We start from the raw sequence: 27,751 nt of genomic DNA on the forward strand, positions 1-27,751 counted from the left end.
TGTGTGTTGTGAATTTTAAAACTATTTTTTTACTTATTTTGCTTTTCTTTTTTCGTTGTAAGCCGCCCGGAGTCCTCCGGGATTGGGCGGCCTATAAATTTAATAAATGAAATGAAATGAAATGAAAGTCCTGGGAGCAGAGATTTGAGATATGTGGCCTATGGGCATAGCCATTTCTCCACAGTGCTTCTTTTATTAATTGCTCTAGAATCTTTATAGTTATTAATACCGTACATATTGGTTTGCAGTTCCTTGGATCATCTTCTTCTAAAGACAAAGACCACATTTGCCCATTTCCAGACATTTGATATTTCACAAGTTTACCAAGATTTCTTAAAATTATGCATCCATATTAAGCCAAACATTTTTTTTTCCTTCCCCCCACCCCCCGTGTTCTGGACAGTTCAATCTTTTTTCAGATATGTACCCCTTCCTTATACGTGGTAATCTAAGTTATTATTTTTGGTTTCACCTTGTTATTTTGTTAATTGACTAGTATTGTTTTTATTCCTCTGTTATCCATCACAGGAACATTCAGGCTGAAGATATGGGATAAACTGAGCCATCCTTTCCAATGTCAGTGCCTTCCAGATGCTGGGTTCCAGCTGCTTGAACTTCCCTGACCAGTGGTTCTCAGCCTTGATCAATTGACAATATATGGACATTACATGAGGGCTGGCTGGGGAATTCTGGGAGCTGAAGTCCACACATCTTCAGGTTGCTGAGGCTGAGAAATATAGACTTAAGTCAGTGGTTCAATCTTTTCTTCACTACTGGCCCCCTTTAAATACCATTCCCTCAAGTGCAGAGGCCATTAAAAAGGTGCTAGAATGCTAACGATGGAACTAAGAGATAGAGAGGAATCAGAGTACTACAAGGTATGGAATAGGTGGCTTGAAAAGAGATGTAAAATCAGTGCGTAAGGGATACATAGTAAAAACAATAAAAGGAGATGGTATGTATCTAGAAAGCAATAGAGATGGAAATATTGTATATACACGTATATATTGTAAAAATGAGAACGTATGAAGCAAAGAGGAATATGTATAAGACAACAGGTTGCAAAAATGGAAAACCTGAAAATTAGAAAAAAGAAATACCAATAACAGAAAGCTGCAAAAGTGTAATTGTGATTTTAATGTTTGGAAAATGCTGAATAAAAACACTTTTAAAAAAAACCTTTTGTGGCCAAGGACCACGGACCCCCCAAGACTTAACTCAAGATTTAAATCACAACATTTCTTCAAGCATTCACAGATCCCGTGTGATGACATTGTGTGGCCCCTCAGGAGTCCACGGACCACAGGTTGAGAACCGCTGGTTTAGATCAAGACCAAACGAAATAGAAGAGGTGCTTATATTAAATGATTAAAATGACTTTTTTTCCCCTCCTTCCACAGCTCTTATAAATTTTGTAACCTGTAAAAACATCAAAGTCATCATGGCAACTGCAGTCATGCAGATGAAAACTCAGGTCCAGCAACATTACTCCTCTGCCTCCAGCTCAGTGCAGCATATGACTCAGACAACCAAAATCACAGAAGGCAAGTACTGTAGTTGGATAATTATCTCCAGGAGTCAGGATATTTAAAAAAAAAAAATGCTACAGCTGTTTTTAAAGAAGGAACTAAATACAGTTATATTCATTCATTCTAAGTCAGCTAATGTAGACAAGTTGGTTAAATCTCGGTCCCCGCAAAGGATGTGGAACCGCTTTTTCACAACTACCCATCAATATTACTATCATCGGTACTTTTGCTTGCTCCAGGCTTTGTGTGTAGGAACTGTAATTCACAATTATGATTAACTTCCTGAATCTAATGTTTTCCAAATGGGATGTCTGTTATGGTCTGCAGTCCTAACAAACTGGTATTGCAGATTGCCAATTGCCTTTTAATTCTGCCATCCAAAACCAACGGAAACTCTCTGGGTGTCTTATATTTGTTACTTATTTTGATATTTCTAGGCTGCTTTGATACTTGCCTGCCCGCATTTGCAATTACACTTAGGCTTATATACCCACTCCATAGAGCCGTGATGGCGAAACTATGGCACGTGTGCCACAGGTGGCACGCAGAGCCCTCTCTGTGAGCATACGTGCCATCGCCAGCTGCTCTTCTGGTTTCCAGTAGGCACATGTGTGCTAGCCAGATGGTCTTTGTGGGCACCAGAGCACCAGAAAATGGCCTGAAAATGGCTCAGAAATGGCTTTAAAAATGTCCCCAAAACAGTCCAAAAATGACCCCAAAAAGGCCTGAAAACAGCCTGAAAACGGCCAAAATTAGACAAAAAACAGGCATGTGCATGCCAGCCACCTGGTCTTCATATTTCCGGTGCTCCGGCACGTGCACATGCATGTGCGTTCTGTGTTGGGCACTCAGTACCAAAAAGGTTCACCGTCACTGCTATAGAGCTTTACAGCCCTCTCTGGACAGTTTACAGTACCAGCATATGACCCTCAACAGTCTGGATTCTCATTTGGAGTTTGATCCTGACTAGCTCAAGATTGACTCAACCGTCCATCCTTCCGAGGTCAGTAAAATGAGGACCCAGATTGTTGGGGGCCATATGCTGACTCTGTAAACCACTTAGAGAGGGCTGTAAAAGCCCTGTGAAGTGGCAAATAGTCTAAGTCAGTGGGTCTCAACCTTCCTAATGCCGCGACCCTTTAACACGGTTCCTCATGTTGTGGTGACCCCCAACCATAAAATTATTTTATGTTTTCCATATTTTTTTAAATATGTGTTTTCCAATGGTCTTAGGTGACCCCTGTGACAGGGCCGTTCGACCCCCAAAGGGGTCCCGACCCACAGGTTGAGAATCATTGGTCTAAGTGCTATGGCTATTAGCTAAACTGCTTGGTAGTATAAACAAGGTATGCTCCGATTTCTGTCTTAATTTGAACTAAGCACAAAATACATCGGTTTGGGGAATAACATTCTGATTGCTATTACAAGTAGTCCTCAAATTATGACTTTTACATATCTGAACCAGCCCATTATGAGCCCAAAATGTATGTTGCTAAGGGAGAAATTTGCTGACTATTGCCCTATTTCATGACCTTTCTTGCCTCAGTTGTTAAGTAAATCATTGCAGTTGTTAAGTTAGTAACATGCTTGTTAAGTGAATCTGGCTTCCCCATTGACTTTGCTTGTCAGAAGGTCGCAAAAGTGGATCACATGACCACAGGACACTGCAATCATCATAAATATGAACCAGTTGTCAAGGGTCAACAGTCATAAGTGTGAAAAATGGTTATAAGTCTTCTTTTCAGTGCTGTTGTAACTTTGAACAGTCACTAAATGAACTGTTGTACATTGAGGACAACTTGTATATGGCTTAAAATCCTAAAATAACTCTTGTTCCATTTTTTCATGTCCTCTTACTTTTTTTTTTAATATAGCCATAATTATTTTTTTTCTTGGGGTCATAGTTGTTATTTAATAACTTATTTGAAATCTTGGATCTTTAAAACTCTAAATATAAAATACATGTATATATTTTATTTAAAAATTATATCTAAATAATAGAATCTCTAAATATTTAAAGATTTTGTATTCAAAGACAACTTGTAAAATATTCAATATAATTGTCTGCTTATGAGACAAGATTTGAATGCAAATGATTATAAGTTTTTTTAATTGATTATTAAATACAGACTCAAGCAAATTCTTGATGTTCTTTTTTCATAAATTGGAAAGGGTCCAAAGCATCAGAGAGGGCATGATTACATTAATAGCAAATAAATCCAATAGATATAATTTTTGCCTTCTTACTTGTTCTTTGGTGAAGGTCATGAGAAGATGATGTAAAATGACAAAATGATAACTTCAAAGGAAAGAAGGCTGGGGAAGATGGGATCCTTTTTCACTTTTAAACAGAATTTGTGGTGAATATTGAACTGTGAGATATGTTCTAAAGGTTATTGGAATGATTACACATATTTCTTTTAGTGCTTTGGTATTTAGCCTTCCATTGCTGGAAAAAAACATGAGCAGTTTTTTCTAATTATTGCTTTCTGGAGAGTTTTTTGGAGCTGCTTCTCAGATTAATGAAAAATATTATTTTGTATGACACATGCCTGCTTCTATCTGCAGAGGAAATTGTTTCCAAGAAATCCTCTTCTTCTGTAGAGTCCTTCAGCATGGTTTCCCATTCTGTGGAAATCCCTGCAGGACAGAGCATTCCTGAATTTCTGGAGAAGCCTCAGCCACTGACAGCAGCCGAAGGTAACCTCTTATTCATCCTGCATACTAGCCTTTCCCAATATATCCAGGTGTGTTACACCATAACTGCTTGGTTTTCTGCCACATTTATGTTCAAAAGAAAAGAATAAGTAGTCATTCTTAAGTAGAATACCAAGATTTCCAGCATTCATCTCTTCCTCACTGCCACAATTGAAACTATTCTAAAGTTAAATTTGGGAGTCAACGGTAATGGGGGGTGGGACAGAAAATTGGGAAGGAGGGGTTGGAATGAAGTCACTCCAACCGTAACATTTTGCTGCAGGCTTGACTTATCTCACAATGAAAAGCTGAAGCTGGTCATATGAAAAGACTCAACAAACTGTTCTCCACCATTCTCCTGCAATAGAGAATGCTAAATTGGTTGGTTGGTTAGTTTGTTTATTGAGTTTCTAGGCTGCCAGACTCCTAAACAACTTTGGACAGCTTCACAAATTAAAAGAATATATAAAAGCATTTCAACATCCAAGGCAGAGATGGTATTCAGCCAGTTCTGACAGGTTCTGGAGAACCGGTAGTGGAAATTTTGAGTAGTTTGGAGAACCGGCAAATAGGTTAGCCCTTCCCCCGCTGACTCCCAGTCTCCCACCTGATCTTCTTTTGTTGCCCTTAACAGGAGAACAGAGCTGGAAAGCAGGTTAGCAGGATTGGGAGGGAATGGGCATTTTGCAGTATCCTTCCCCTGCCACACCCACAAAACTATGCCACACCGACAAAACCACATCCACAGAACCAGTAATAATTTTTTTTTAATCCCACCACTGATCCAAGGGATAGTATAAATTCCATCCACATCCATCCAACTGAAAAGTTATATTTTCCCCAACACCCTAATCCTAGCCCTGGGGGGTAGGGGAAGCTCATTTATAAGATAGCTTGAAGGTGGGCAAGGGGAGAAGCTTTTAAATGTGTGGGGGAAATATTGTTTCAAAGGACCAGTGCTGTGACAGAGTGGCCTCATTTCAAGATCAGATCACTTCATAGATAAGTGAACCAATTCTGTTGGAACACATAGAATGGATCGTCTAGGAGAAGGACTGGCAGAGACAGGTAAGGAGTTAAATGAGACATCGGTTATGATTTTTTACATAGCCACAAGCAAATGGTGTTGACCATTATCCAGTTCTAACTAGGTGCTAACCATTAGTCTGGGAAGATTCCTGTGCTTAGACTTTAACAATAATTTATCTGGAACTTCTGCATGTGAACCTGGCTTTTTGCACCTGATAGGTTAAAACTGCAGGAGAAAGCTGTCCTTCAAGTAGCTAGGCTATACTATACATAGCTATACTATGTAAATTTTCTAGGTAATCACTAGCATCTTTAATTGCACCTAGCATGGGTGTTACATAGGCAAAGCAAGGCTTTTCTGTCATTGTTGCATCCACCTGTAGTTTCTCAGCAATGTTTAAGCAAATCTCATATTCAGTGCATTATAAGGCAGTAATTCCCCCATGTGGTAACTAAGGCATGAGTCTCATAAAGAGGGCTTCTTAATCTAGGAATGGGCACAAAGAATGTACAAGTTGAAGGTGTGGCCATGGCTTCCACTCCTTATCAAGCAAGAGCTGAGAGTTCAGGAAGACCTCAGATTGCTCCTCAGTCCTGATCAAAGGTGGAAGGTCCCTGCCAGAACTGGGAGAATCAAGCACCCACGGGCACTTAATCTTCCTCAGCTTGAATTTGACCCTGTTCCTCTCCATCCAGGCAACCTCCAGATATTGAGATAAGACTGTGCCTGCATCAGTCAAGGGAGTCAAGATGTACCACTGAGTATGTAGATCTTGGGACAGGTATTAATCATCAATGTGCTGGCGATACCCTACAAAATGCTGCTACCCTACAAAAAGACCTTGACTATGTGTCAGAACGGTCAAACAATTGGCAGCTCCAAATCTCAACCAACAAATGCTCTGTTTTACACATTGGCAAACAAAATCAAAACACAAAATACAAGCTGGGTGGATATGACTTTGTAGACAACCCCCACTCTGTCAAGGGCCTCAGAGTAGTCATCTCAAACAATCTAATTGCCAAAGTTCACTGTAACAACATTGCCAAAAAGGCATTAAGAGCTTTAAATCTAATCCTGCATAGCTTCTTCTCCGGTAATATTGAACTGCAAACTAGGAAATACAAAACTTTTCCTAAACCAATTCTTTAATACAGCTCATCTGCCTGGAACCCGCACTGCATATCAGACATTAATACAATCGAATGAGTCCAGAGATATTTCATGAGAAGAGTCCTTCACTCCTCTGCTTACATCAGAATACCTTATGACACCAGACTTGAAATTTTGGCCTTAGACAACTTAGAGCTTCGCCGTCTCCGATCCAACCTAAGCGTAGTACATAAAATTATATGCTACAATGTCCTACCTATCAATGAATACTTCAGCTTCAAGAGGTCTTTAAGGGGTGTGCATAAGCACACCAGAGTGCCTGCCATCTCTGTCCTATTGTTTCCTTGTATTTATATCCATTTCATGTATTCATAATCATGTTTATAAATATATCTGTTATCTAATTCATGCTTGATGAAGTAAAAAATAAATAAAAATAAAAATAAATACCCGACTCCAAACAGATGGCTAACCTGTCTTGTTGATCTCATTTAGTTGTTAAAGAAAGAGGCTAGGAGTCTTGAGGCTCCCTGAAAATTGTCCGCAAACGTGCAAATCTTGGACTTGGACTTAATCTTCGTAAATGTCAACGTCCACAAGGCAGTGACCGTTGCATTGTGAAGGCCAAAGGCAGAATGTCACGGATTACAGAGTTGTTTATCCGTGTGTTGTCCTACCATTGGATTCTCAGCTTGTTTCACGGTTCCGTCGCCACGGGAACCAACACTCCTCATTTATCCGGGCTTGTGACCGGCTATGGTTTCCCATAGGCTGGGTTAAACGTGCAAATCTGATACATTCAAATGCATTTGTTGTTCAACTCTCATTCTGTGTTGCTTGCCAACAGGAGATAAGGCTATATTCCGAGCTAAAGTGATAGGTAACCCCAAGCCCCATGTTACATGGAAAAGAGAAAGCGGGGTGCCACTCAAAGAGGGATCAAAGGTATTTTTCGACAGCATCAATAAAGAGTACGTCCTCAAGGTAAAAATGTGTGGCTTTTAAAAAGTTGCTTCTCTCTTTTGCTTCTTTCTCTGCATTGCAAAATAATGCTTTTTTTATTTTCAAGGGTGTTTCTACCATCTTATTAAAACTTTCTTTAAATTCTCCTTTGTTGAACTGAAATATGTCCACTTTCTACAGACTATGCCCCATTTGACCTCTAGAGTAGTGGTAGTCAACCTGGTCCCTACCGCCCACTACTGGGCATTCCAGCTTTCATGGTGGGCGGTAGGGGTTTGCTGTAACTCTGCTTTATAAATTTTATAAAGTAAAGTTACTTCCCTACTTTATAAATCACCATTACTGTGGAACTGGTGGGCAGTTAGAAAATTTTAATACTACCAGAAAGACAAAAGTGGGCGGTAGGTATAAAAAGGTTGACTACCCCTGCTCTAGAGCATTAAGGGTGCTTTCATTTTGATCTGTGTTGTTTTTTCATTGCAGTTAGAAAACCTCACAAGTGCAGACGGTGATCTTTATAAGTGTGTGGTTTCCAACAAGCATGCCGACATTATCTATACAGTGTCCCTGATTATAACTGAAGGTAAACAAGAAGCATACATTCAGAGTTGGGAAGAAAAATAACACCCCGTTTTCAATTGTCCCAAAGGTGCTTTTTTCAGACGACAACTGGACTTTCTTGTTTTTTCTTTGGAGACATTTCACTTCTCATCCAAGAAGCTTCTTCAGTTCTGACTGGATAGTGGGGGAAGGAAGGATTTATATTCCTTGCAGACAGCTGGTAATTTGCATCCTTTTAGGGTCGTTGAAGCACTTGGAGGTTTAAGAGAATCTTTACAGACTTTTATCCCATTTTCAAACTAGAACAATCCCTGTACCTCTTCCTTGAATAAAGGAACTGGATACTCCGAGGCAATGTATAATAAGAATATAATAAGGACCACAGATCTTTGGCCCACAATTTGCAACAACTCCTCTCTCCCCAACTTAACCAATTCTAGATATGTTAAAATTGTTGCTCCCCTCAATTATGCTGGCTGAACATTTTGGAAGTAGTAATCCCAATGTATCTGTGTTGAGTAATGAAAGACTGCCATGAGATATCCAAAGCATCTACATCTTGCTTCCTTTACACCAGAGTTTCTTGGCAACTTTAAGAGGTTGTAGACTTTGACTCCCAGAATTCCCCAGCTAGATGATTGACTCAACTTGCTGACTGGGGAATTCTGGGAGCCGAGGTCCAAATACGTTAAAGTTGGCAAGATTGAGAAACCCTGCCTTATACTTTTGGCTTCTTGGACTAATCCTCTTTTTTTCTCTTTTTTTCCATGATTTTTTTTAAAGGCCAAGAAAAGATAGATTTCAAAAAAATGCTGAAAAAAAGGTGAGATGCTTTCCATCTCTTAGCTTTAGTCAAACAAAATGTCATATCCGACAGGATCACAGAAAGTCTTCAGTCCCAATTGGGGCTGGGGGGAGACATGTCTTTAAGGCTTTACAAAAAGCAGATAAGGTTGGGGCATCTGTCTCGCTTTTTCTTTTCTATATTCCTACATTCATTCCTATATTCAGCTATTTACCAAACCTGAACATCCAGATTTGTAGCATCCAACATATTTCCTTGCCTCTCCTGAAAAACCCCTATCAGTTTGCAACAGTTTCCCCAGGTGTAATGAAATTGAGAATAACCTTGGGAGAAGTGTAGCCTAGACCAGTGGTCCCCAACCCCCGGTCCGCGGACCGGTGCCGGGCCGTGGAGTACCTGGCACCGGGCCGCGCAGCAGCCGGGGGACATGAACAGCTGCCCAAAGGTCCGCGCGCGCGCTGGTGGAATCCCCGGGCGCTGCTGGTACCGCCGCCACCGCCGCCCCCTGCGAAACCCAAGAGCGGCTCTTCTCCTGCGAGGCGGCTGGCTGAACAGCTGCCCAAAGGTCCGCACGCGCGCTGATGGAATCCCCGGGCGCTGCTGGTACCGCCGCCACCGCCGCCCCCTGCGAAACCCAAGAGCGGCTCTTCTCCTGCGAGGCGGCTGGCTGAACAGCTGCCCAAAGGTCCGCGCACGTGCTGGTGGAATCCCCGGGCGCTGCTGGTACCGCCGCCACCGCCGCCCCCTGCGAAACCCAAGAGCGGCTCTTCTCCTGCGAGGCGGCTGGCTGAACAGCTGCCACCGCCACGCGCCTTCCTGCCTCAGCCGCTCCGTCGCTTCCAAGGAACGGCGTCAGCGGCGGCAGCTTTACTTCTGAGGCGCTGCACACTTCCCCAATAGTCGTCACAGCCCAAGTAAGAGAACGGGAACTTCCCGCCTGGCTTCCAGCCCGCACCGAAAGGGGGCCGTTGGGGTTTTTTGTGGAGCTCGGAAAGACGCGCGTCAGCTGTGCGCGTCCGCCTCCTCGGGGCCACTTTTGCCCAAGCGCCCGAGGCAGCCAACCCTGGTAAGCAGGTGGTGGTTAACTGGCGCCTTTGCTGCAGGTTTTTCTGGAAGGGGCCACTGCCGCTGTCCGGAGGTGACCTTGAGCTGCTCGCTCGCTCTATGCGGGGCTGGTGGGGCTGTGACGCTCGGAGGTGGCGCGTGTGGGAGTGAGAGGCGCGGGGACTGGCTTTCTCCGGACCGGTTTTCTCCGGGGGGGGGGGAGGCGAAGGACCAGGCTGCAGCGCAAAGGCTCCTGGGCCGTGCGCAAAAGCTCCTGGGCCGTGCGCAAAGGCTCCAGGGAAGAGAGCCCCGTGCGCCCCTGCGCACGCTCAGCGGGCCACGGTAAAATTATCAAAGGCTGACTGGTCCGCGGCGATAAAAAGGTTGGGGACCACTGGCCTAGACGACAGTCAGAAAAGAGATATCTCAGCCCACAGAAGGAACGGGATGGGAGTAGAGAAAACATATCAGAAAGGACTTTCCATAGGTCTCCGGAGAATAATGACATCAATCCCCTAGGATACTACAATCCCCTGGATCCCAGAGAGATTGGGCAAAGTTGGGCTGTTCCCAAAAAACTAATTATGTATTGAGCCTCCTTTGATCCTAAATAGTAAAACACATATAAAATGAAGAGGTACCATATTTTTCAGGGTATAAGATGGACCAGAGTATAAGACAAACCAAGGTTTTGAAGAGGCAAATTTTTTTTAAAAAAAGTTTTTGCACTCTGCAGACTTCCCAAAAAAGGCCCATTTTTCACGAAAACAGGCCTGTTTTTTTTAAAAGGCATGAATAGCCTTTAGGAGGCTTGCAGAGTGCTCCTGGGGGGTGCCCCCCCCAAATAAGCAAAAAAACCAGTCCATTTTTCGTGAAAACAGGGCCACTTTTTGTCAAAAAAGGGCATTCATAGCCTTTAGGAGGCTTATAGAGTGCTCCTGGGCAAAATTGAGCACAAAATGGCCTGTTTTTCACTCATTTCTGCCCTCCCCAGCCCCCAGGAGCACTCTGCAAGCCTCCTAAAGGCTCTGCACAGCCATTTGGGGGAAGGGGCGGGGTTTTGGGAGGCAAAAAAATGCTATATTCAGTGAATAAGAGGCACTGAGATTTTCAGTCTCTTTTTTAAGGGAAAAAAGTGTGCCTTATACTCCAAAAAATATGGTAACTAAGGGAAAGAAAGCCAGTTTGGTATACTGGTTAAGAAATAAGCTGGGCCAATCACTCTCTCTCAGTCCCAGGAAGCAGGCAAGAGAAAACCACTTCCAAAATCTTTTCAAGAAAACAGCAGGAGTACCTAACAAACAAACAAACAAACAAACAAACCTCAACCCTATAGTAGAAATGCAAGCAAAGCAGTGGTGGGTTCCAGATTCTGTTCCAACCAGTATGGTTGGAATGGCCCTGGCGTTACCCACATGCCTCCGCACAGTGCATGCATGCGTCGTACTTACCTGCGACGCTTCCTCAAGCCTCCATGATTCTTCAGCTGCTATCGGTATCCGGTGCTCTGGGAAGCCTCCGGTAGCCTGTACCGGGGTATACCGCCTGCAACCCACCACTGAAGCAAAGGTAATCAACTCTGGGCAATCTAGGCATTCCTTGACTTACAACAGTTTATTTAGTGATTGTTCAAAGTTACAACTACACTGAAAAAAGTATAGTTATGACCATTTTTCACACTTATGACTGTTGCAGCATGACTTGAATTTATGACGGTTGCATTGTCCCGGAGTCACGTGATCACCTTTTGTGACCTTCTGACAATCAAAGTCAATGGGCAAGCCAGATTCACTAAACAAGCGTGTTACTAATTTAACAACTGCAGTGATTCACTTAACTATGGCCAGAAAGGTTGTAAAATGGGGGAAAGCTCACTTAACAAATGTCTCACTTAACAACAGAAGTGTTGGGCTCAATTGTGGTCATAAGTTGACTAAGCCTTGAAAAGACTATTGGGAGACCATTGAATTTCTTCAGGACAGTCTCCAAAGTCAGAGAAGCAGTCAGGAAAGCTTTTTTTTTTGCCCAAATTAGCCTGATGGGGACCATTCCTATTACTGTCTCAAGGAACTCATCTATCTGGTTCTGAATATAGTCAGGGAGAAGGAAACTGACTGGAATTGTCTAAAATGGCAGGAAGAGTCTCTTTGCACTGGAAAAGGACTTATAATGTCAGCTGTTGCCCTGAAATGTTTTAGTAATCTCCCATTCAGGTACTAATCCATCCTATCATGCGTCATGCTTTGAGATAGCTGGGTAATACATAAGAGCTTTTCACCTAATTTCATGAATCAGGTTGCTTCAAGAGGCTTTTTCATGATATTTTAGTGGGTATTATCAAGATAATATAGAGAATAATATTGCAATTGGGTAGCTGTTTGGGGTTAAAGTACTTGATGAAATTATTAATGGCTTTCCATTCTCTTCTCCTATAGTTAAAGATGGAACTGTAACTCTGACTGGGGGTTAAGGGAGAAGGGTTCCACAAAAGAACTTATGTGGTTTTATGACAAGCCCATTGATTTTGTCTGTCTGTATGTAGGGGGCTTCCTACTCCAAAGAAGGAGAAAAAAGTGATTGATGAAAAAGAAATGCTGGAGATCCTCTCCCAGGTGCCTAAGAAAGACTTTGAGAAGGTCTGCATGGAGTATGGTTTCACCGATTTTCGAGGACTGCTTAAAAAGCTGAAGGAGATGAAGAAAAAAGAAGTTGAGGTCAGTGATGGATTCACCCAGTCCTTGGATTCTTGAGTTGCCTTATGTGTGTGTCATAATTTAAATATAGGGCCATAATTTTCCTTTAAAGGGCTATATATGCTGTCAGTCTGCTATGGGAAAATGATTTTTTTCCTGACCCTATAATCCCTTTCATCAAGGTGGAATCAGGGCAAATGAATGGAGCTGAGCATTTACTGTCTGGATGCCCTTCCTGATGCCTATGTGGAGTTCGCAGCAGATATTTTTCTCTTTGCGCCCTGATATAGAAATATCTGTTGTTGCCTAGGATTGAACTCTCAGCCTCCTGAGTGCGAGGCAAGGATCTTCATTTCTAGGCCAGCAGTCCCCGATCTTTCCAGCTTGGTGGACTGGTGGTGGGGAGGAGAGAGGATGGTTCCATATGAATGGCAGCTGCATTGCACATGTGCACCCACTGCTTGCACAAAGGGAGCGGTGTGCGAGTGAAAGTGCCTGTCACTCATGCAAATAGTGCAACAATACAAAAGATACGTATAAAATTTCTGCCAGAATATATTCGTTGGTTTGAAGATGCTGAAAGATTATTAGTTACTGATTTTCTCTTATATATACAGCAAAATATAAACACACTAAGTTCAGCTGTTCCTATTTTGGTCAGAGGCTTAACAATGCAGCATCCTTACAAGTAATATGGGAAATACGTTAAAAGAAAAATATTGGATTACAGACTCAAGAGATTTATGGTCAAATCCATGTATCCAACATGAGTATTACACAAGTTGCAATAAGTAAATGTAACAATAAATAAGGATAAGAATAAATATAAAAAATATCTGAAGATTGATCTACTTTTATGTTTCAGGCTATAAAGATTCTAAAACCCTTGGAAGATGTTTCTGCTAAAGTGGACTCTACAGCGATATTTGATTGTATTCTGGAACTCAGGGATGCCAATATGAAGAGGATGTGGTTAAAAGTAACTGTATTTTTATTTATTGTAGCTTATTGTAACTTATGAAAGTTGGGTGGGTGGGTGAGAGCAAAGGCTATGTTTTGTGTACAGCAAGATGACGAATCTCTTCCATTCTGGGAACTGAATCTGGTGCTTGATTGAGGTTTAGAAATTGCAGCTATGTTGACAAGCAGTCCAATATTCCATCCATCATACATACACTTTCACAGTTATTGCAGGCCAGAAAGCCTTATCCCATCGCATCTCAGCATTTCTCTCCAGGTTTCTGTGAGTCTGTTGTGAAAATCAACGGACAACAGTCAGCTTAAGCAAATTTGCTAAGATCGATAACAAAACCTCATTTTTGAGGATAAGGGATAAGGCTTTTTGGCCTAACAACAATGCTATCAATCACCGCTTTCCCCACAACTACCGTATTTTTTGGAATATAAGACGCACAGGAGTATAAGGCGCACCAAGATTTTGAAGAGGCAAATTTTTTAAAAAAGTTTTTGCACTCTGCAGATCTCCCCAAAACGGCCTGTTTTTTTGCGAAAACGGGCCTGTTTTTTCCACAAAAGGGGCATGAATAGCCTTTAGAAGGCTTGTAGAATGCTCCTGGGAGGGAGTGAGGAGGCCAAAAATGAGCAAAAAACAGCCGATTTTTTTTCTCTCATTTCTGCCCTCCCCAGCCCTGATGAGCACCCTGGAAGCCTCCTAAAGACTATGCACAGCCATTTTGGTGATGAGGGTGGGGTTTCGGGAGGCAAAAAATGCTGTATTCAGTGTATAAGACGCGCCCAGATTTTCAGCCTCTTTTTTGAGGAAAAAAGGTGTGTCTTATACTCTGAAAAATATGGTAATTGCTGTTAAGGAGCAACAACACTGAGTAAGATCAATGGAAGGATTGAGTAAAGTATCTCTCCGCCTACACTAAGTCTCTCCTTACCTCCTGAGCCTATTAGCCCTTCATAAGGCCCTGAAGGGTTGTTTTTTTCTAGGCATTTGGACCAAGTAAGTCTTGGTGATGGTGATGTAGTTTTATCCAGGAAGTATTGTTTAATTGGAGCATCATGAGTTTGTACTTTTGTGATGTTTTTAATTATTGTAAACTACCCAGAGTCATTGCTATGAGATGGGTGGCTCTGTCAATAATTTATATAAACAAACTTTAGCCTGATCAGAAAAATACGCAACAAGGGGACTCAGCTGCATCTTATAGATTGTAGGTGAATCAACCAAGGGCCAAATATAGACTTTGATTGTGCAGCTTGTAGCTTAAAGCCACCTTGATGAGAAATTACTTCTGCAAGGCAGCCAGTAAATTTATGTTCCATGAAAAGATGAGGTGGGAGATTTAGTTGCATTGTAATGCATAAGAAAAAAGATAAAGGAATCCCTACAGATTTTACTCCACCAGTCGTTGCCGACTATAGGGGGCAGTGCTCATCTCTGTTGCAAGGCCATTGAGCCAATGCTGCCTGAAGACAATTCCGTGATCATGTGATCAGCATGACATCATGGAGCACTGCTACCTTCCCATCATAGTGATACCTATTTACATCTACTCACATTTGCATGCTTTCAAACAGATAAGTTGGCAAGAGCTGGAGCGAGGACAGGAGCTCATGCCATCACTTGGTCCTTGGGTCTCGAACCTGGGCTTCAGGCTTTCCAGCCAACAAGTCCAGCATCTTAACCACTGAGTCACCACACTGCCTTTTTGCTAATGCATGCCCAGAGGAAAATGCTCTGGATTTCATTTCATTTTGTTCACTTTATCTACTTTACAGAATAGATTAGCTGCAATATACTGTATTTTTTGGAGTATAAGATGCACTGGAGTATAAGACGCACCAAGATTTTGAAGAGGCAAATTAAAAAAAAAAGTTTTTGCACTCTGCAGTCCTCCCCAATATGGCCCATTTTTTGTTAAAAAATCAATAGCATGAATAGCCTTTAGGAAACTTATAGAGTGCTCCTGAGGACTGGGAGGGGGGGCAAAATTGAGCAAAAAACACCCTGTTTTTTGCTAATTTCTGCCCACCCCAGCCCTGAGGAGCACTCTGGAAGCCTCCTAAAGGCTATGCACTGCCACTTTGGTGAAGGGGTGGGGTTTTAGGAGGCAAAAAAGGCTGTATTCAGTGTATAAGACACACCCAGATTTTCAGCCTATTTTTTTGAGGGGGAAAAGTGTGTCTTATACTCCGAAAAATGTGGTACCTCTAAAGTAATTATTGCTTTATGAAATGTCCAGCTGAATCCATGCATTAATTTTGTAATAAATGTCATTGTTTGGAAATTTGAATTTTACTTACCTTGGAGCCAGTTACTGAATGTGGAGTTTTAACCTGGAAGTTGTCATTGCTCAAGGAGACATGATTAATAAGACAGAACATTCATACTAAGAGCTCAAACAGGTATTGTGCTATGAATTTATTTCATCCTTGAGGGTGCCAATCATAAAAGAAGATGATGAACCAGGCGGGGGAGCAATAATAGGGATAGATAGAGATAGATGTAGCTATCTTACAAAGCCCTCTTTCTTATTTCAATAACACGTTTGCCGTGTGTTTACTGAACCTTTCAAAAACATCACATTTTCTTCTTTCTAGGGTAATGAACCCCTGCGCCTTCAATATTCTTTAGGAAAATATGACGCAAAACAGTTAGGCACTAAGTTTATGCTGTACATCGCGAACGTCAATGAACGTGACATTGGTGCCTACTCTTTCGTCATAGGTGATAAAGTTCTGTCTGCAAATTTGCATGTAATCGGTAAGTTTGTTTTCTTTCATTTAATATGAGAATGATGAAAGGTCATGTATTCCACTTGTATGAGTCATAATCGTTATCTTTTCTTTAGAGTCAGGGAGTTGGGAGCTGCATTGAAAAGTTTGGGTTTTGGCATCAAGGACGTCACAAATCTACTGGAAATATTTTTTTCTTAAAAAGAAAACATGTTACACTGAACATCACAAGCTTCTGAATTTTGACAGTCTGGAAAAAGTTGAGAAACTCTAGGGGGAGCAAAAAATGTCAGAGTTTTTTGGGTAAGAGTACATGCAGCTCCCAGGCCAGGCACATATCCAGTTGTGCTACAGAAATACAGATAGCGTTCAACTTACAATAAATATTTAGTGACCGTTCAAAGTTACAATGACGCTGAAAAAAGTGACATGACCATTTTCACACTTACAACCATTGCAAGCATCCCCATGCTCATGTGATCAAAATTGGGGTGCTTGACAACAGATTCATATTTATGATGGTTGTAGTGTCCTGTGGCCCTGTGATAATCTTTTGCGATCTTATGACAATCAAAGTCAACAGGGAAGCCAGGCTCACTTAACAACCATGTTACTAACTTAGAAACTGCAGTGATTCACTTAACAACTGTGGCAATAAAGGTTGTAAAATGGGGCAAAATTCACTTAACATCTTTCTCGCTTAGCAAACAGACATTTTGGGCACAATTGTGGTTGTACGTCGAGGACTACCAGTATGCAGAACTGAGATGTGGAAACTGTATTTTTAAAAGTTTGCCATTGACAAGCATCGACATAACCAGCAGCATTCATTCTGAGTTTTATCTTCTTTTGACAGATGAGCCTCTGCAGTTTTTGTCAGATCTGAAACCCATGAAAGTAACCGAAAGGCAAACTGCTGTGCTTGAGGTCCGCCTTTCCAAAAAGGTCTCCAACTTTGTTTGGAAACTGAATGGAAAAGAGTTGAAGCGGGATGATAAGTACGAGATCATCACCTCTGAAGACGGCTTGACACACACCCTGAAAATTAAAGATGCCCGCCCGAGTGACATGGGGAAGGTCAGCTTTGAAGGTGGAGGCCTGTTGACAGAAACCGAGCTTTTTATTCAGAGTAAGAGATGCCAGGGTTAACTATTTCCTATTGCCTGAGTTTCAGGCAAACAATTGATGCTTTACCTATATTAAAATGATGCTATTTAGTACTGAACTGAAGGTGAAAATAGGATGCTCTGTTTTCTTTTTCTGATAATTCACTTGTTCCTATTTTTACGTTATGTTTGGTACTGAATAGCAGATGAATCTTTGGCTTTACCAACTATTATTAATTAAGCCACATGACAGTGAGAATAAAATACTGAATATCTGAAAGAATTTGTGGCGTAAAACAAAGTATTCAGGGGTTTGGCATAACCAGACGTGGGTTCCGGCTGTCACTACTGCCGGTTTGCTCAGGGACGCGCTGTGGGTGGGCACTTGATGTGCGCTATACATGCATGTGTGGTACTGTAAAAATGCTTCTGCGCATGTGCATAAGCAAAAAACAAGGTGGTGGTGCCTATAGCACCGCCAATAGAACCAGTTTGGGGGCGTGGCCAGTCGAGTTACTATCTACTCAGCCGAACTGGTCTGAACTGGTAGGAACCCATTTCTGGGCATAACAGAGAAACAAAAACACAGTGAGAGATGTGAAGATAAAATATTTTTTGTAAACCTTTCATCTGATGTCTCTTCATTTCAATGTTACAAAATGCAGCGTACATCAAAAGACTGATTTCGAGATGATCTGTTTTTCAACATTGTTTCATTTTCCACAATTCCACAGAATAAGGGAGTATAGAGTTTAGAGAAAAAGATTAGCATAGGAGAACCCCCCTTGGTTAGCCTTTCCTGGCTCACTGTCTTGGCAGACAGCTTGACTTGTTCCTTTGATCCAGAGAATGTTCCCGCTGGAAAGTTACTTCTATGGCATTTCTTATTTTATTCTTTAATTAGAAAACGAGCGGAAGCTAGACACCACAAGACTGTGGGGCAGAGATTGCAATCTTCCCATAACACAGGATCATGCAAGTTCTACTGTCCCAAACATGTAGAGCAGGAGTCCCCGACTCCCTGGTATGCGCCCCAGTGCTGGGTTGCAGCCCATTTGTAACCAGGCCGTAGAAGGGGGGGCACGTATGTGTGTACACACCTATGAAGCTGCATCCCCTCTATCACCACTGTTACCACCACCATTTCTGCCAATCCACCAAACCAGAAAGGTTGGGGATCATTGATCTAGAGAAGGGATATGTTGCTCTAATTTACAAGAAAGCAGGAACTATGATATCTTAGCACTTCCCTGATCAACACAGCATCTCCCAAAATGGACACTGTTTGAGCTCTGTGTCACAGATATGTCTTAGTTATTTTTTAAAAATTCTAGATATTTTTTTGTTCCATAAGCATTCTCAATATTGCCTCAAATCCCATTCACAATTTGTCTGCCATATCTTTCCATTATCTGATACCTCCGTGCCATAAGAGCCTTGTTGCTGTCCAAGGCACTGCAACTGAAACATGTCTTAGTGGTACCATTGCAAATGGCATCCAGTTGGGATGTCCAATTTAGATCTTCTCTGAACTAAGAACAAGCCTGTCAATGACTAAATCCCTTCCCTTCTCTAGTTTTTGACAACTTGGCAACATTTCTTTCCCTTTTTGGTATGCTTGATGCAGCCCTGCCATTTGTAGCTCAGAAGCATCAGAACCGAGTTGATGCTTTTCTGAAGGTATTTATTCATCACAGGAAAGATTAGAAGCATCCATTCTGCCTTGGATGTATGATAATCTCTTTCGAATGAGACTTCTGTTCAAGATTCAACTCCATCTGAAACACTGTCCTAATTCCATACTGCTAATTCATGTAGATCCAAGCAATGTGTCATACAAAGGTGACAGGTTTTATTTTTTACCAAAAAAAGGATTCCTATCTGCTGTTTTCCAAGAGATTCCAAAATTCTTTATTGCTATCCACCAGTTTTCAAAGAGACTCCAGCAGCAGTGATCAATAAATATGTGCTCAGCATTATACTGCCAGTAATGTTCTAAAGCTTGTCTCAAAAGTGCTTTTTCAAAAGGCAACTGGACTTTATTGTTGTTGTTGTTGTTTTGAAGTTGTTTTATTTCTCATTCAAGAAGCTTCTTCGGTTCTGACTGGATGGTGGGGTAGGATTTGGAAGTACCATGGGATCTGGATGACTGAGAATCTCCATAGACATTTGTTGTAAAGCTTGTTCTAAGGAGTAGTTTCTCACAGCACAAAACTTTAGACAGCCACAAACATAGAGTACAGTTAGGGAAACCTTATTAGCTACTGTGGCATTGATAGATATCTATATACCCTTTTGCTACAAAACCACCAGTGTTTTCTGAATGAATATGAAGGTGCCTAAGGGGATCTGTAAAAAAAGATTACAAGTATGCTTTTGATTTTATAGAGAAAGCAAACATATTTATGGGCAATAAGACTATTTTAAGATTCCACATTTATATTTTCATAAATTGCTTCCTCATTTCCAAGCCTTGGTCACCTTTCCATTTCCTTACTTTGCTGTACATCAGCATGCTGCTTGTAGCTACCAATCTTGATTCCCAGACATGATTTGCATAGCATTGTGTTGTGGCCCAGCAGGAGCCGTTGGAGCTGCAAACAGACTCCGATAGCAAGGGGCCTTATGAGTCGGCTCTGGAATAGCTGGAGGACCCTGGACAGGGTTCCGACTCCGAGCAGGGCGCAGAGAGGCTGGTTGGCCACCAGGAGGCGCCTGAGGCGTGGAGCAGCGGTGAGAGCTGAAGGGAGTGTGCTCATGACGTCAGGCCTTGGAGTAGTGACGAGGAGACAAGGGAGGTGGTCCTGGATGCCCAGCAACACCAGGCAGATCGACAGAGAAAACAGCTACGCAGTTACAGAAGATAATTGGACACAGCTGGTTGTAGTTAGGCTCCTCTCAAGATTGTATTTAAGGAGGGACTCAGGGAGGAGTCTGATTTGCAGGATTCAACTTCATTCGTAACACTGGAGAAGCTGTTATCTGTCTTTGTCGAAGTCTGAGTTGCTGCCAAGCTTCTTATCTGTTTGTTGTGCTTGGCTTTCAGCCAGCGAGATTTATGTTTCCTGTTAATAAAGTGCTGTGAAATTCCAGTTAAGCTTGTCTCGGCATTCATTACTGGACGGAGGAGGGGGTCAGAACAGCATTGATTGAACCATACGCAACCAACATCTGTCTTCTCTCTCTCTTAAGGAACACCAATTAAGTTTGTCAGAAACCTGAAGAACGTCCGAGTCAAGGAGAAAAGCAAAGCTTGCCTGGAATGTGAGCTGACCAGTAAAGATGTGATGTTGAAATGGATGAAGAACGGGAAGGTGATTGAAAGATCTTCCAAATTTACCATGACCCATGAAGGGAAGATGGCAGAACTGATCATAGATGATGCCGAGCTAAGTGACTCGGGAGAATATATGGTAATTGCCACACAAGAAAGTGACCCTACAGAATACTACAGCAATTGTAATGTAACTGTGGAAGGTAAGAGTTCGAGACAATACTGTATGCATTGCAGGGGTGAAATTCAGCAGGTTCTGGAGAACCGGTAGCGGAAATTTTGAGTATGGAGAACCGTCAAATACCACCTCTGGCTGGCCCCAGAATGGGGTGGGAATGGAGATTTTGCAATAACCTTCCCCCAGGAGTGGGAAGGGAATGGGGAGTTTGCAGCATCTTTCCCCTGCCACGCCCATCAAGCCAAGCCCACAGAACCAGCAGTAAAAATATTTGATCTTCACTACTGATGCATTGCCCTGGTTTATGAGTGATAAGTTTTGAGTGGAAGAGAATAAGAAGAAGGCTGGTATGGTGTTGTGTGACTTTCAATCTCAAGTTACAGATGATTCCAGCTGCTTCATGAGTACCTGACTATATTCCGTGTTCTTTTCTGAATAAGAATGACAACTTTTAGTGGTAAAGGTGAAGGTGAAAGATACATCCAGTGCATTCTCTTTTTCCAAGTAAACCTGGAAATTTATAGCCAATTTGCCCATGAAAGGATATAATGCAGTTTTGGATAGAGAAACTAAGACATAAATCTAGCGTCTACTGGTTATATAATCATCACTCTATCCACAACAAAGGTTGTTTGTAGCATCTCAACTATCTCCCCTCCAGTCAACAACATCTCTTCTGGTTAGTCAACTAGAGGCAGTTCTTATTCTACAAGGGTAAGGTTTTCCCATCCCCACCCTCCCCATTCATCTGCACCAGGTAAAACAACAGGACAAGCCTTTTCCCCAGAGAACTTTATGACTGAATGGACTTTGAATCAGGCCTCCCTGGTTCAGACCAAAGGGCTACTATAATTTCTGGATGCTTTTGCAGTGTCAGTGCAGGATTCTGGATTGCAGCATCAGTCCTTGATTGGTTGCGTGCTTCCTTTTGTCTGCGTTGGGGAGTGACAGCAAAGCTGCTGGTTTTCTTATGGTGATTGCATGTAGACAAAACGCTGGTGCCAGTAGCAAGCAAACTCTGGTTTGTGTAAGTTCATTAACCCTGAATTCTCCAGAAGCTGTTCTGTGAGTTATAATCATTCTAGCAGTAGTTCTTGATAATGCAAAAACATGTGTGTATGCGCGCACACATACACATGCACACACGTGTGTTCCAGGACAGAACTGTGCATACCTACAGCAAGTCCTGATCCTCTAAATTGGGGGTGGTTGCTTTCCAATTATTTGGCTGCTATCTGTGACATGAGAAAGGAGGGAAGCAACTTCTCCATTCCACAAGGCTGGGTACATCTTCATCCAGCTCTGGTCTCAGTGCTTTTAGATACTTCACTGCTCTCTAGCATCCTGGAAGACTGCTGCAAAATCAGACGTGGTATGGAACAGTGGTGGGATTCAAATTATTTAACAACCAGTTCTCTGCCCTGATGACCAGCTGGGTAGGCGTGGCTCGGTGTCATGTGACTGCATGGGCGTAGCCATCTCAGTGTCACTCATGTCCATGGGCACTTCGCCTTAGCTGTTACAATGTAATAAGGGTTAACCGGAGAAGTGGTTTCTGTAAGCAGGGCAATAAAGATTAGGCTAGAAACAACACCAGAATGTTTCCTTCCTGCCTTCTTTACAGGATTAGCCCTGTAAAATGGGAAAAAACAAAGATTTCTTCCAACAACCGGTTCTCTGAACTGCTTAGAAAGTTAGCAACCGGTTCTCCCGAATAGGTGAGAACTGGCTGAATCCCACCACTGGTATGGAGGTACACCAAGACCGATAGCTTTCTCTCAATTAATCCGCACTAGCTTAATGAAGGTTATTCTTTCCCATGCTTATCTCATTCATAAATCCATCTTGGGCCTTCCCTGTTCTGATTTCTTTCCTCCTCTATCCTCAGAGAGATTTGCTACAGTCAAGAGTGGCTTATCAGATGTCCAAGCAGCTACAGGAGACCCAGCGGAGCTTTGTGTTGTCCTGAATGATGAGAGAGTGGAAGGTGTGTGGCTGAAGGATGGCAAAGAGGTAAGTGGTAAAGAAACCTGGGCCTTCTAGAATCATAACGTTCATACCTCAGGGCTCAGCTGAGGACTCTCATGGGAAAATGGGCATCATGCTAAATTAGGATACTTGAATAGGTCCCAGGGAGACCTGAGTCACGCAGTGGGTTCCTGTTTCTAATTAGAACATGTATATTTTTCAAAAAAATATTTCTGCAGATCACAGATATGAGAGGAATCCAGATTGTCAAGCAAGGAGCTGTGCACAAGTTGATCATTGACAAGATGGGTGAGGAATTTGAAGGGAAGTATACTTTCAGAGCAAAAGGAGCAGAAAGTGAGGCCACCGTCAGCATCGCAGGTACGGGATCCTCTCTGCTCTGGGATTGTACTTCTGGCTTTACTCTTCTTGGGCTTCCATTACAAAAACATCAATGGTTGTATTCAGCCAGTTCAGACCGGTTCAGGCGAACCGGTAGTGGCGACCTGCAGGTGAGCCAGCCCACCCGCCCCAGCTCTATGCCATCCTATTTAGCCATGTTTTCTTAGTCACATGCATATGTGCAAGCCACGCACACAAGCAAAGCGCATGCGCAGAATGCACGCATGCACACGAAGCGAGCGTGTGCATGCGTGCACTCACAGTTTCGGTGCACAGCGAACCCGGTGGTAAAGTTATGGGAAACCCACCTCTGAAAAGCATGGTAGATATCCACCTGGTTTGTGGTAGTTACCAAAATATTATTCGATGCAGAGTAATACAAAATTGTATTCATGTGTCCTGAGTAGCATGTCTTTTGCTTAGCCTGAAGCAGGAAGCCAAGCAACCGTAGTTTATTCAATAGACCATGAATAAACAAGTCCTGGCTCACCATTATCCATTAACCAGATTGAAAGAAACTCCACGTTCTGTGAAGTTTTACTAGGAAATCTTTTGCTAAGAACAGTTATTATGACATGCAATACAGCAAATAATTTGACTGTTAAATACATAAGTTTAGACTCTTAAAATGGGAGCAATTCAATCAAGCAGAACCATTCTGCTTCAGATGCTGAGTCCAGGCCTAGTTGTTAGTGCAATTTCTGCTTGAACGTTGTATTATTCAACAATGAGTCCTACAACATACTAAGCCATATTTTAAGCATTGTTGAATAAATCGGAACAGTTGGGTTTCCATAGCATGTTAAACAGCAAGCCCTACTAACCTCTACAATCACAGAACACCAAAGTCAAATAAAGCTATTATGCTTAATGTAAAGTAAAAACGTCATCAACGAATATATACTGCAGATCGTTGTCACGTTAAAAGGTCGGTTAATAAGTGAAATGACCTCCACAACTCATTTGATACGCGGTATGTGAATCACTCAGATCGCACTGTTGTATGTATTGTAATTTTTTTTTCTGGAAAGATCTTAATTTTACCTCAGGAATGCTATTAGGTCAGTGTTTCTCAACCTTGGCGACTTTAAGTCCTGTGGACTTCAACTCCCAGAATTCCCCAGCCAGTTATGCTGGCTCTGGGATTCTGGGAGTTGAAGTTCACAGGACTTAAAGTCGCCAAGGTTGAGAAACACTGTACAGGGTGGGGCATAACCTTTTCCTAGGGGGTCACAGCAACACTTGTAATAACAACACAAATAATTCATACACCATTCGAAAGCCCATCAAAAACTGAGTTTATTGACACGATTTAATAGTCAGTATGACCACCATTAGCCCTTCGAACAGCATTCAAACGAGGTGGATTGATAAACGTCGCTCCAGCATCGCGAGCCTCTCGAAAGGCAATGCATTTTATTCTGTCAATGATCCTTTGTTCTTCCGAATCGAATTTTCCAGCCATTCTTAAAGCAAATTTAACATTTAATAGCTCATTCAATTCAGTTTTTTATGGGCTTTAAAATGAGGTGTCGCGGAAGTTGTAAACTGCTGTCGATCTTGCTGTGACCCCCTAGGAAAAGGTTATGCCCCACCCTGTATTAGGTAATCCTTGACTCACAACCACTTTTTTTAGTGACCATTCGAAATTAAAACAGCACTGAAAAAGTGACTTATGACCATTTTTCATATTTACAATTGTTGCAGCAGCCCCCATGATCATGTGATCAAAATATGAACAGTTGGCAACTAGCATGTACTTTATATCCTGGGAACATGTGATCAGCTTTTGCGAGCTTCTGACAAGCAAAGCCAATGAGGAAGCCAGATTCACTTAACCAGTATATTACTAACTTAACAACTGCGGGGATTCTCTTAACAACTGCAGCAAGAAAGGTCGTAAAATGGGACACAAAACTCACTCAACAAATGTCTCACTTAGCAATGGAAATTTTGGGCTCAATTGTGGTCATAAGTCAAGGACTACCTGTATTGCAAAGTCTATCATTGTCACTAATGAAGACTGAACAGTGAAACAGACACATTTGCATAAGCCTGATAGCATCTTCTAACCCTGTCTTAGTGAACCTTTTCAGCACCAAGTGCCGAAACGGGAGAATGTGCTGGAAACCAGAAGAACAGCTGCCCGCTGCACATGCACGTGCTGGGAAGATGATCTTCTGGTTTGCAGCACAGGCATGTGCACCGGCCAGCTAGTCTTCACATGTGCATGTTTACCAGAAACTGGAAGACCAGGTGCCCGGTGCGCATGCACTTACTGGAAATCGGAAGAGCAGCCACCGGGCACATGCATCAGAGGTGGGTTCCTACCATTTAGGACCGGTTCGGCCGAGTAGGTAGTAACTTGGCCTGCCATGCCCCTGAACTAGTTCTCTCTTGTTTTTTGCTTTTGTGCATGCGTAGAATCATTTTTTAGTACTGCGCATGCGGGTGTAGCACGCATTAAGCGCGCAAAACGCATCCCTGAGAAAACCGGCAGTAGCAGCAGATGGAAACCCACCCCTGACACGGATGCATGTCCGGCAGCTGCTCTTCTGGTTTCTGGTGCTCCCAGGGACTTGAAGACCAGCTGGCTGGTCCCCTGGAACCCAGAAGAGCAACGGGTGATGGCTCACGTGCCTGGAGAGATGGCTCTTTGTGCCACTTCCAGCATAAATACCATAGGTTCGTCATCATGGTTCTAACCTATTTTCCCATCGTTTCTTCTCTTAAGACCCTCCATTTATTGACCCTTCCCTCCTGGAAGCTTTTGCTGCCCATCCGGTGACTGTGAAGGCAGGACAGACAGCTTTCATTAAAGTACCTTTCAAGGCCAAGCCTTTGCCCAAGGTCACCTGGTTTAAAGATGGCATTGAGGTGACCGAAGAAGAGAGAGTCACCATGGAGAGGTCCCATGACCAGGCCATGCTCACCATAACAAAATGCGTGAGAGAAGACACTGGAAGCATCATGTTGAAGCTGAAAAGTGACTGTGGATCAGCCACTGCTCAATTATTTCTTAATGTTATTGGTAAGTTCGGGATGATAACTCTGGGCAGTCATATGTAAAGTAGTGAATTGTCAAAAGTGCTGTATGTATGTATGTATGTATGTATGTATATACATATGTGTGTGTGTGCGTGTATGTATGTATATGTGTGTGTGTGTGTATACAAAGGCAACAGTAAAATATTGGGCTTTCTGTCTGGATGGTCTCTTGTTACTGTTGCCTTTGTAAAATATTGGGCTTTCTGTCTGGATGGTCTCTCGTGATGAGCCGATGGACAGAGAATGGAAGCAGTTAGCTTCCTCCCATAATTGGGGCTTACCAGGGGTTGTGACTTTAAATATATACCTTTCTCCCTGGCTCAGCTGATAACGGATGAGAGCCTGTGGCTTAGTGGTTAACACATCTGCCTAATCTTATCACAATCTTGGAAGTATTTAAATAGATTTGTGATTCTAAACTTAAACCCAGGATTTAGAGGTGACCACAGGGTGGAGAGCAAAACAGACATTTTAGCAGAACTGGTGCCGGAATTAAAGTCCCATCCTTTTTATACAAGCCTTCATGTCATAGGCACATATAATAGAATAACATATAACAGAATAACAGGATGGACCTTGGAGGTCTTCTAGGCCAACCCCCTGTTCATGCAGGAGCCCCTATGCAATTTAGACACATGGCTGTCCAGTTTCTTCTTAAAAACCTCCAGTGGTGGAGCAACCACAACTTCTGAAGGCAAGCTGTTCCACTGGTTAATTGTTCTCACTCTTAGGAAATTTCTTCTTAGTTCCAGGTTGCTACTCCCTTTGATTAGTTTCCATCCATTGTTTCTTGTCCTGCATTCAGGTGCTTTGGAGAATAGCTTGACTCCATCTTCTTTGTGGCAGCCTCTCAAATATTGAAACATTGCTATCATGTCACCACTAGTCCTTTTTTTCTCTAGACTAGCGATACCCAATTCCAAAATATATAAAAGAGGCAGGCTTGGATCATGGCATGACTTCTGCCATCTTGCCTGCAGACCAGTGGTGGGTTGCAGGCGGTACACCCCCGTAAACACGTACCGGTGCCTGGCAGAAGTAGTACCCACTGTACCGGAACAGTGCTTTGGAGGGCCCACCCACCCGCCCTCGTTCCTGTATTTGTAGGAAATGGGCCATCTGCGCACCCATGCACAGTGTACAGCACCTGCACAATGCTCCGGCGAGCAGCTGGAGGATCACAGGTGGTGGGTGCGCATGCCTGCACAGTGCGCATGCTCGTGGTGCATGCCCGGCTCCCATTGCAGCGTACCAGTTGCAACGGGAGCCGAAACCCACCACTGCTGCAGACACCCCTGCCAGGATACCCAGGTGGTCTCTATAGGAAAGAAATAGGTGATTATATGTCATTCTTTTTGGAAGTAATTCTGACTGTATGGCTGCAAGGGCTGAGAATTATAGTTGCTGACTATAACACATTTGAATGCAATTGTTTAAGGAAAACTGGAATGGATGGAGAATAACCAGAAAGAGAAAAGGAGCAAACCCAAAACACAAGGGCTTCTTAATGCTGTAAAACGAATTTTAGAAGGCGAATGGTAGCATATGAAATTCAGAGCAAGTATTAGCAGCAGATTCTGGGGGAGATCTCAAGTGCTCAATTTTATACTATTAAGCCTCTTTGGTGCTCTGATG

At 42.6% G+C, this 27,751-nt stretch overlaps 1 protein-coding gene across 1 annotated transcript in view; it reads left to right on the forward strand.

Moving 5' to 3' along the window:
• Positions 1–1,441: 1,441 nt before the first annotated feature.
• The window catches only part of IGSF22 (immunoglobulin superfamily member 22), a 46,192-nt gene continuing 19,882 nt past the window's right edge, over positions 1,442–27,751 (forward strand). The window contains exons 1-13 of the mRNA XM_032232931.1: positions 1,442–1,544; positions 4,098–4,229; positions 7,217–7,353; positions 7,816–7,915; positions 8,677–8,716; positions 12,285–12,456; positions 13,301–13,414; positions 16,006–16,168; positions 16,997–17,269; positions 20,439–20,723; positions 22,587–22,711; positions 22,906–23,047; positions 25,803–26,099. Coding sequence (XP_032088822.1) covers positions 1,442–1,544; positions 4,098–4,229; positions 7,217–7,353; positions 7,816–7,915; positions 8,677–8,716; positions 12,285–12,456; positions 13,301–13,414; positions 16,006–16,168; positions 16,997–17,269; positions 20,439–20,723; positions 22,587–22,711; positions 22,906–23,047; positions 25,803–26,099 — 2,083 coding nt within the window. The remainder of the gene's footprint in view (positions 1,545–4,097; positions 4,230–7,216; positions 7,354–7,815; positions 7,916–8,676; positions 8,717–12,284; positions 12,457–13,300; positions 13,415–16,005; positions 16,169–16,996; positions 17,270–20,438; positions 20,724–22,586; positions 22,712–22,905; positions 23,048–25,802; positions 26,100–27,751) is intronic.

Source organism: Thamnophis elegans, chromosome 1 (assembly GCF_009769535.1).
Source record: "Thamnophis elegans isolate rThaEle1 chromosome 1, rThaEle1.pri, whole genome shotgun sequence".
NCBI lineage: Eukaryota > Metazoa > Chordata > Lepidosauria > Squamata > Colubridae > Thamnophis > Thamnophis elegans.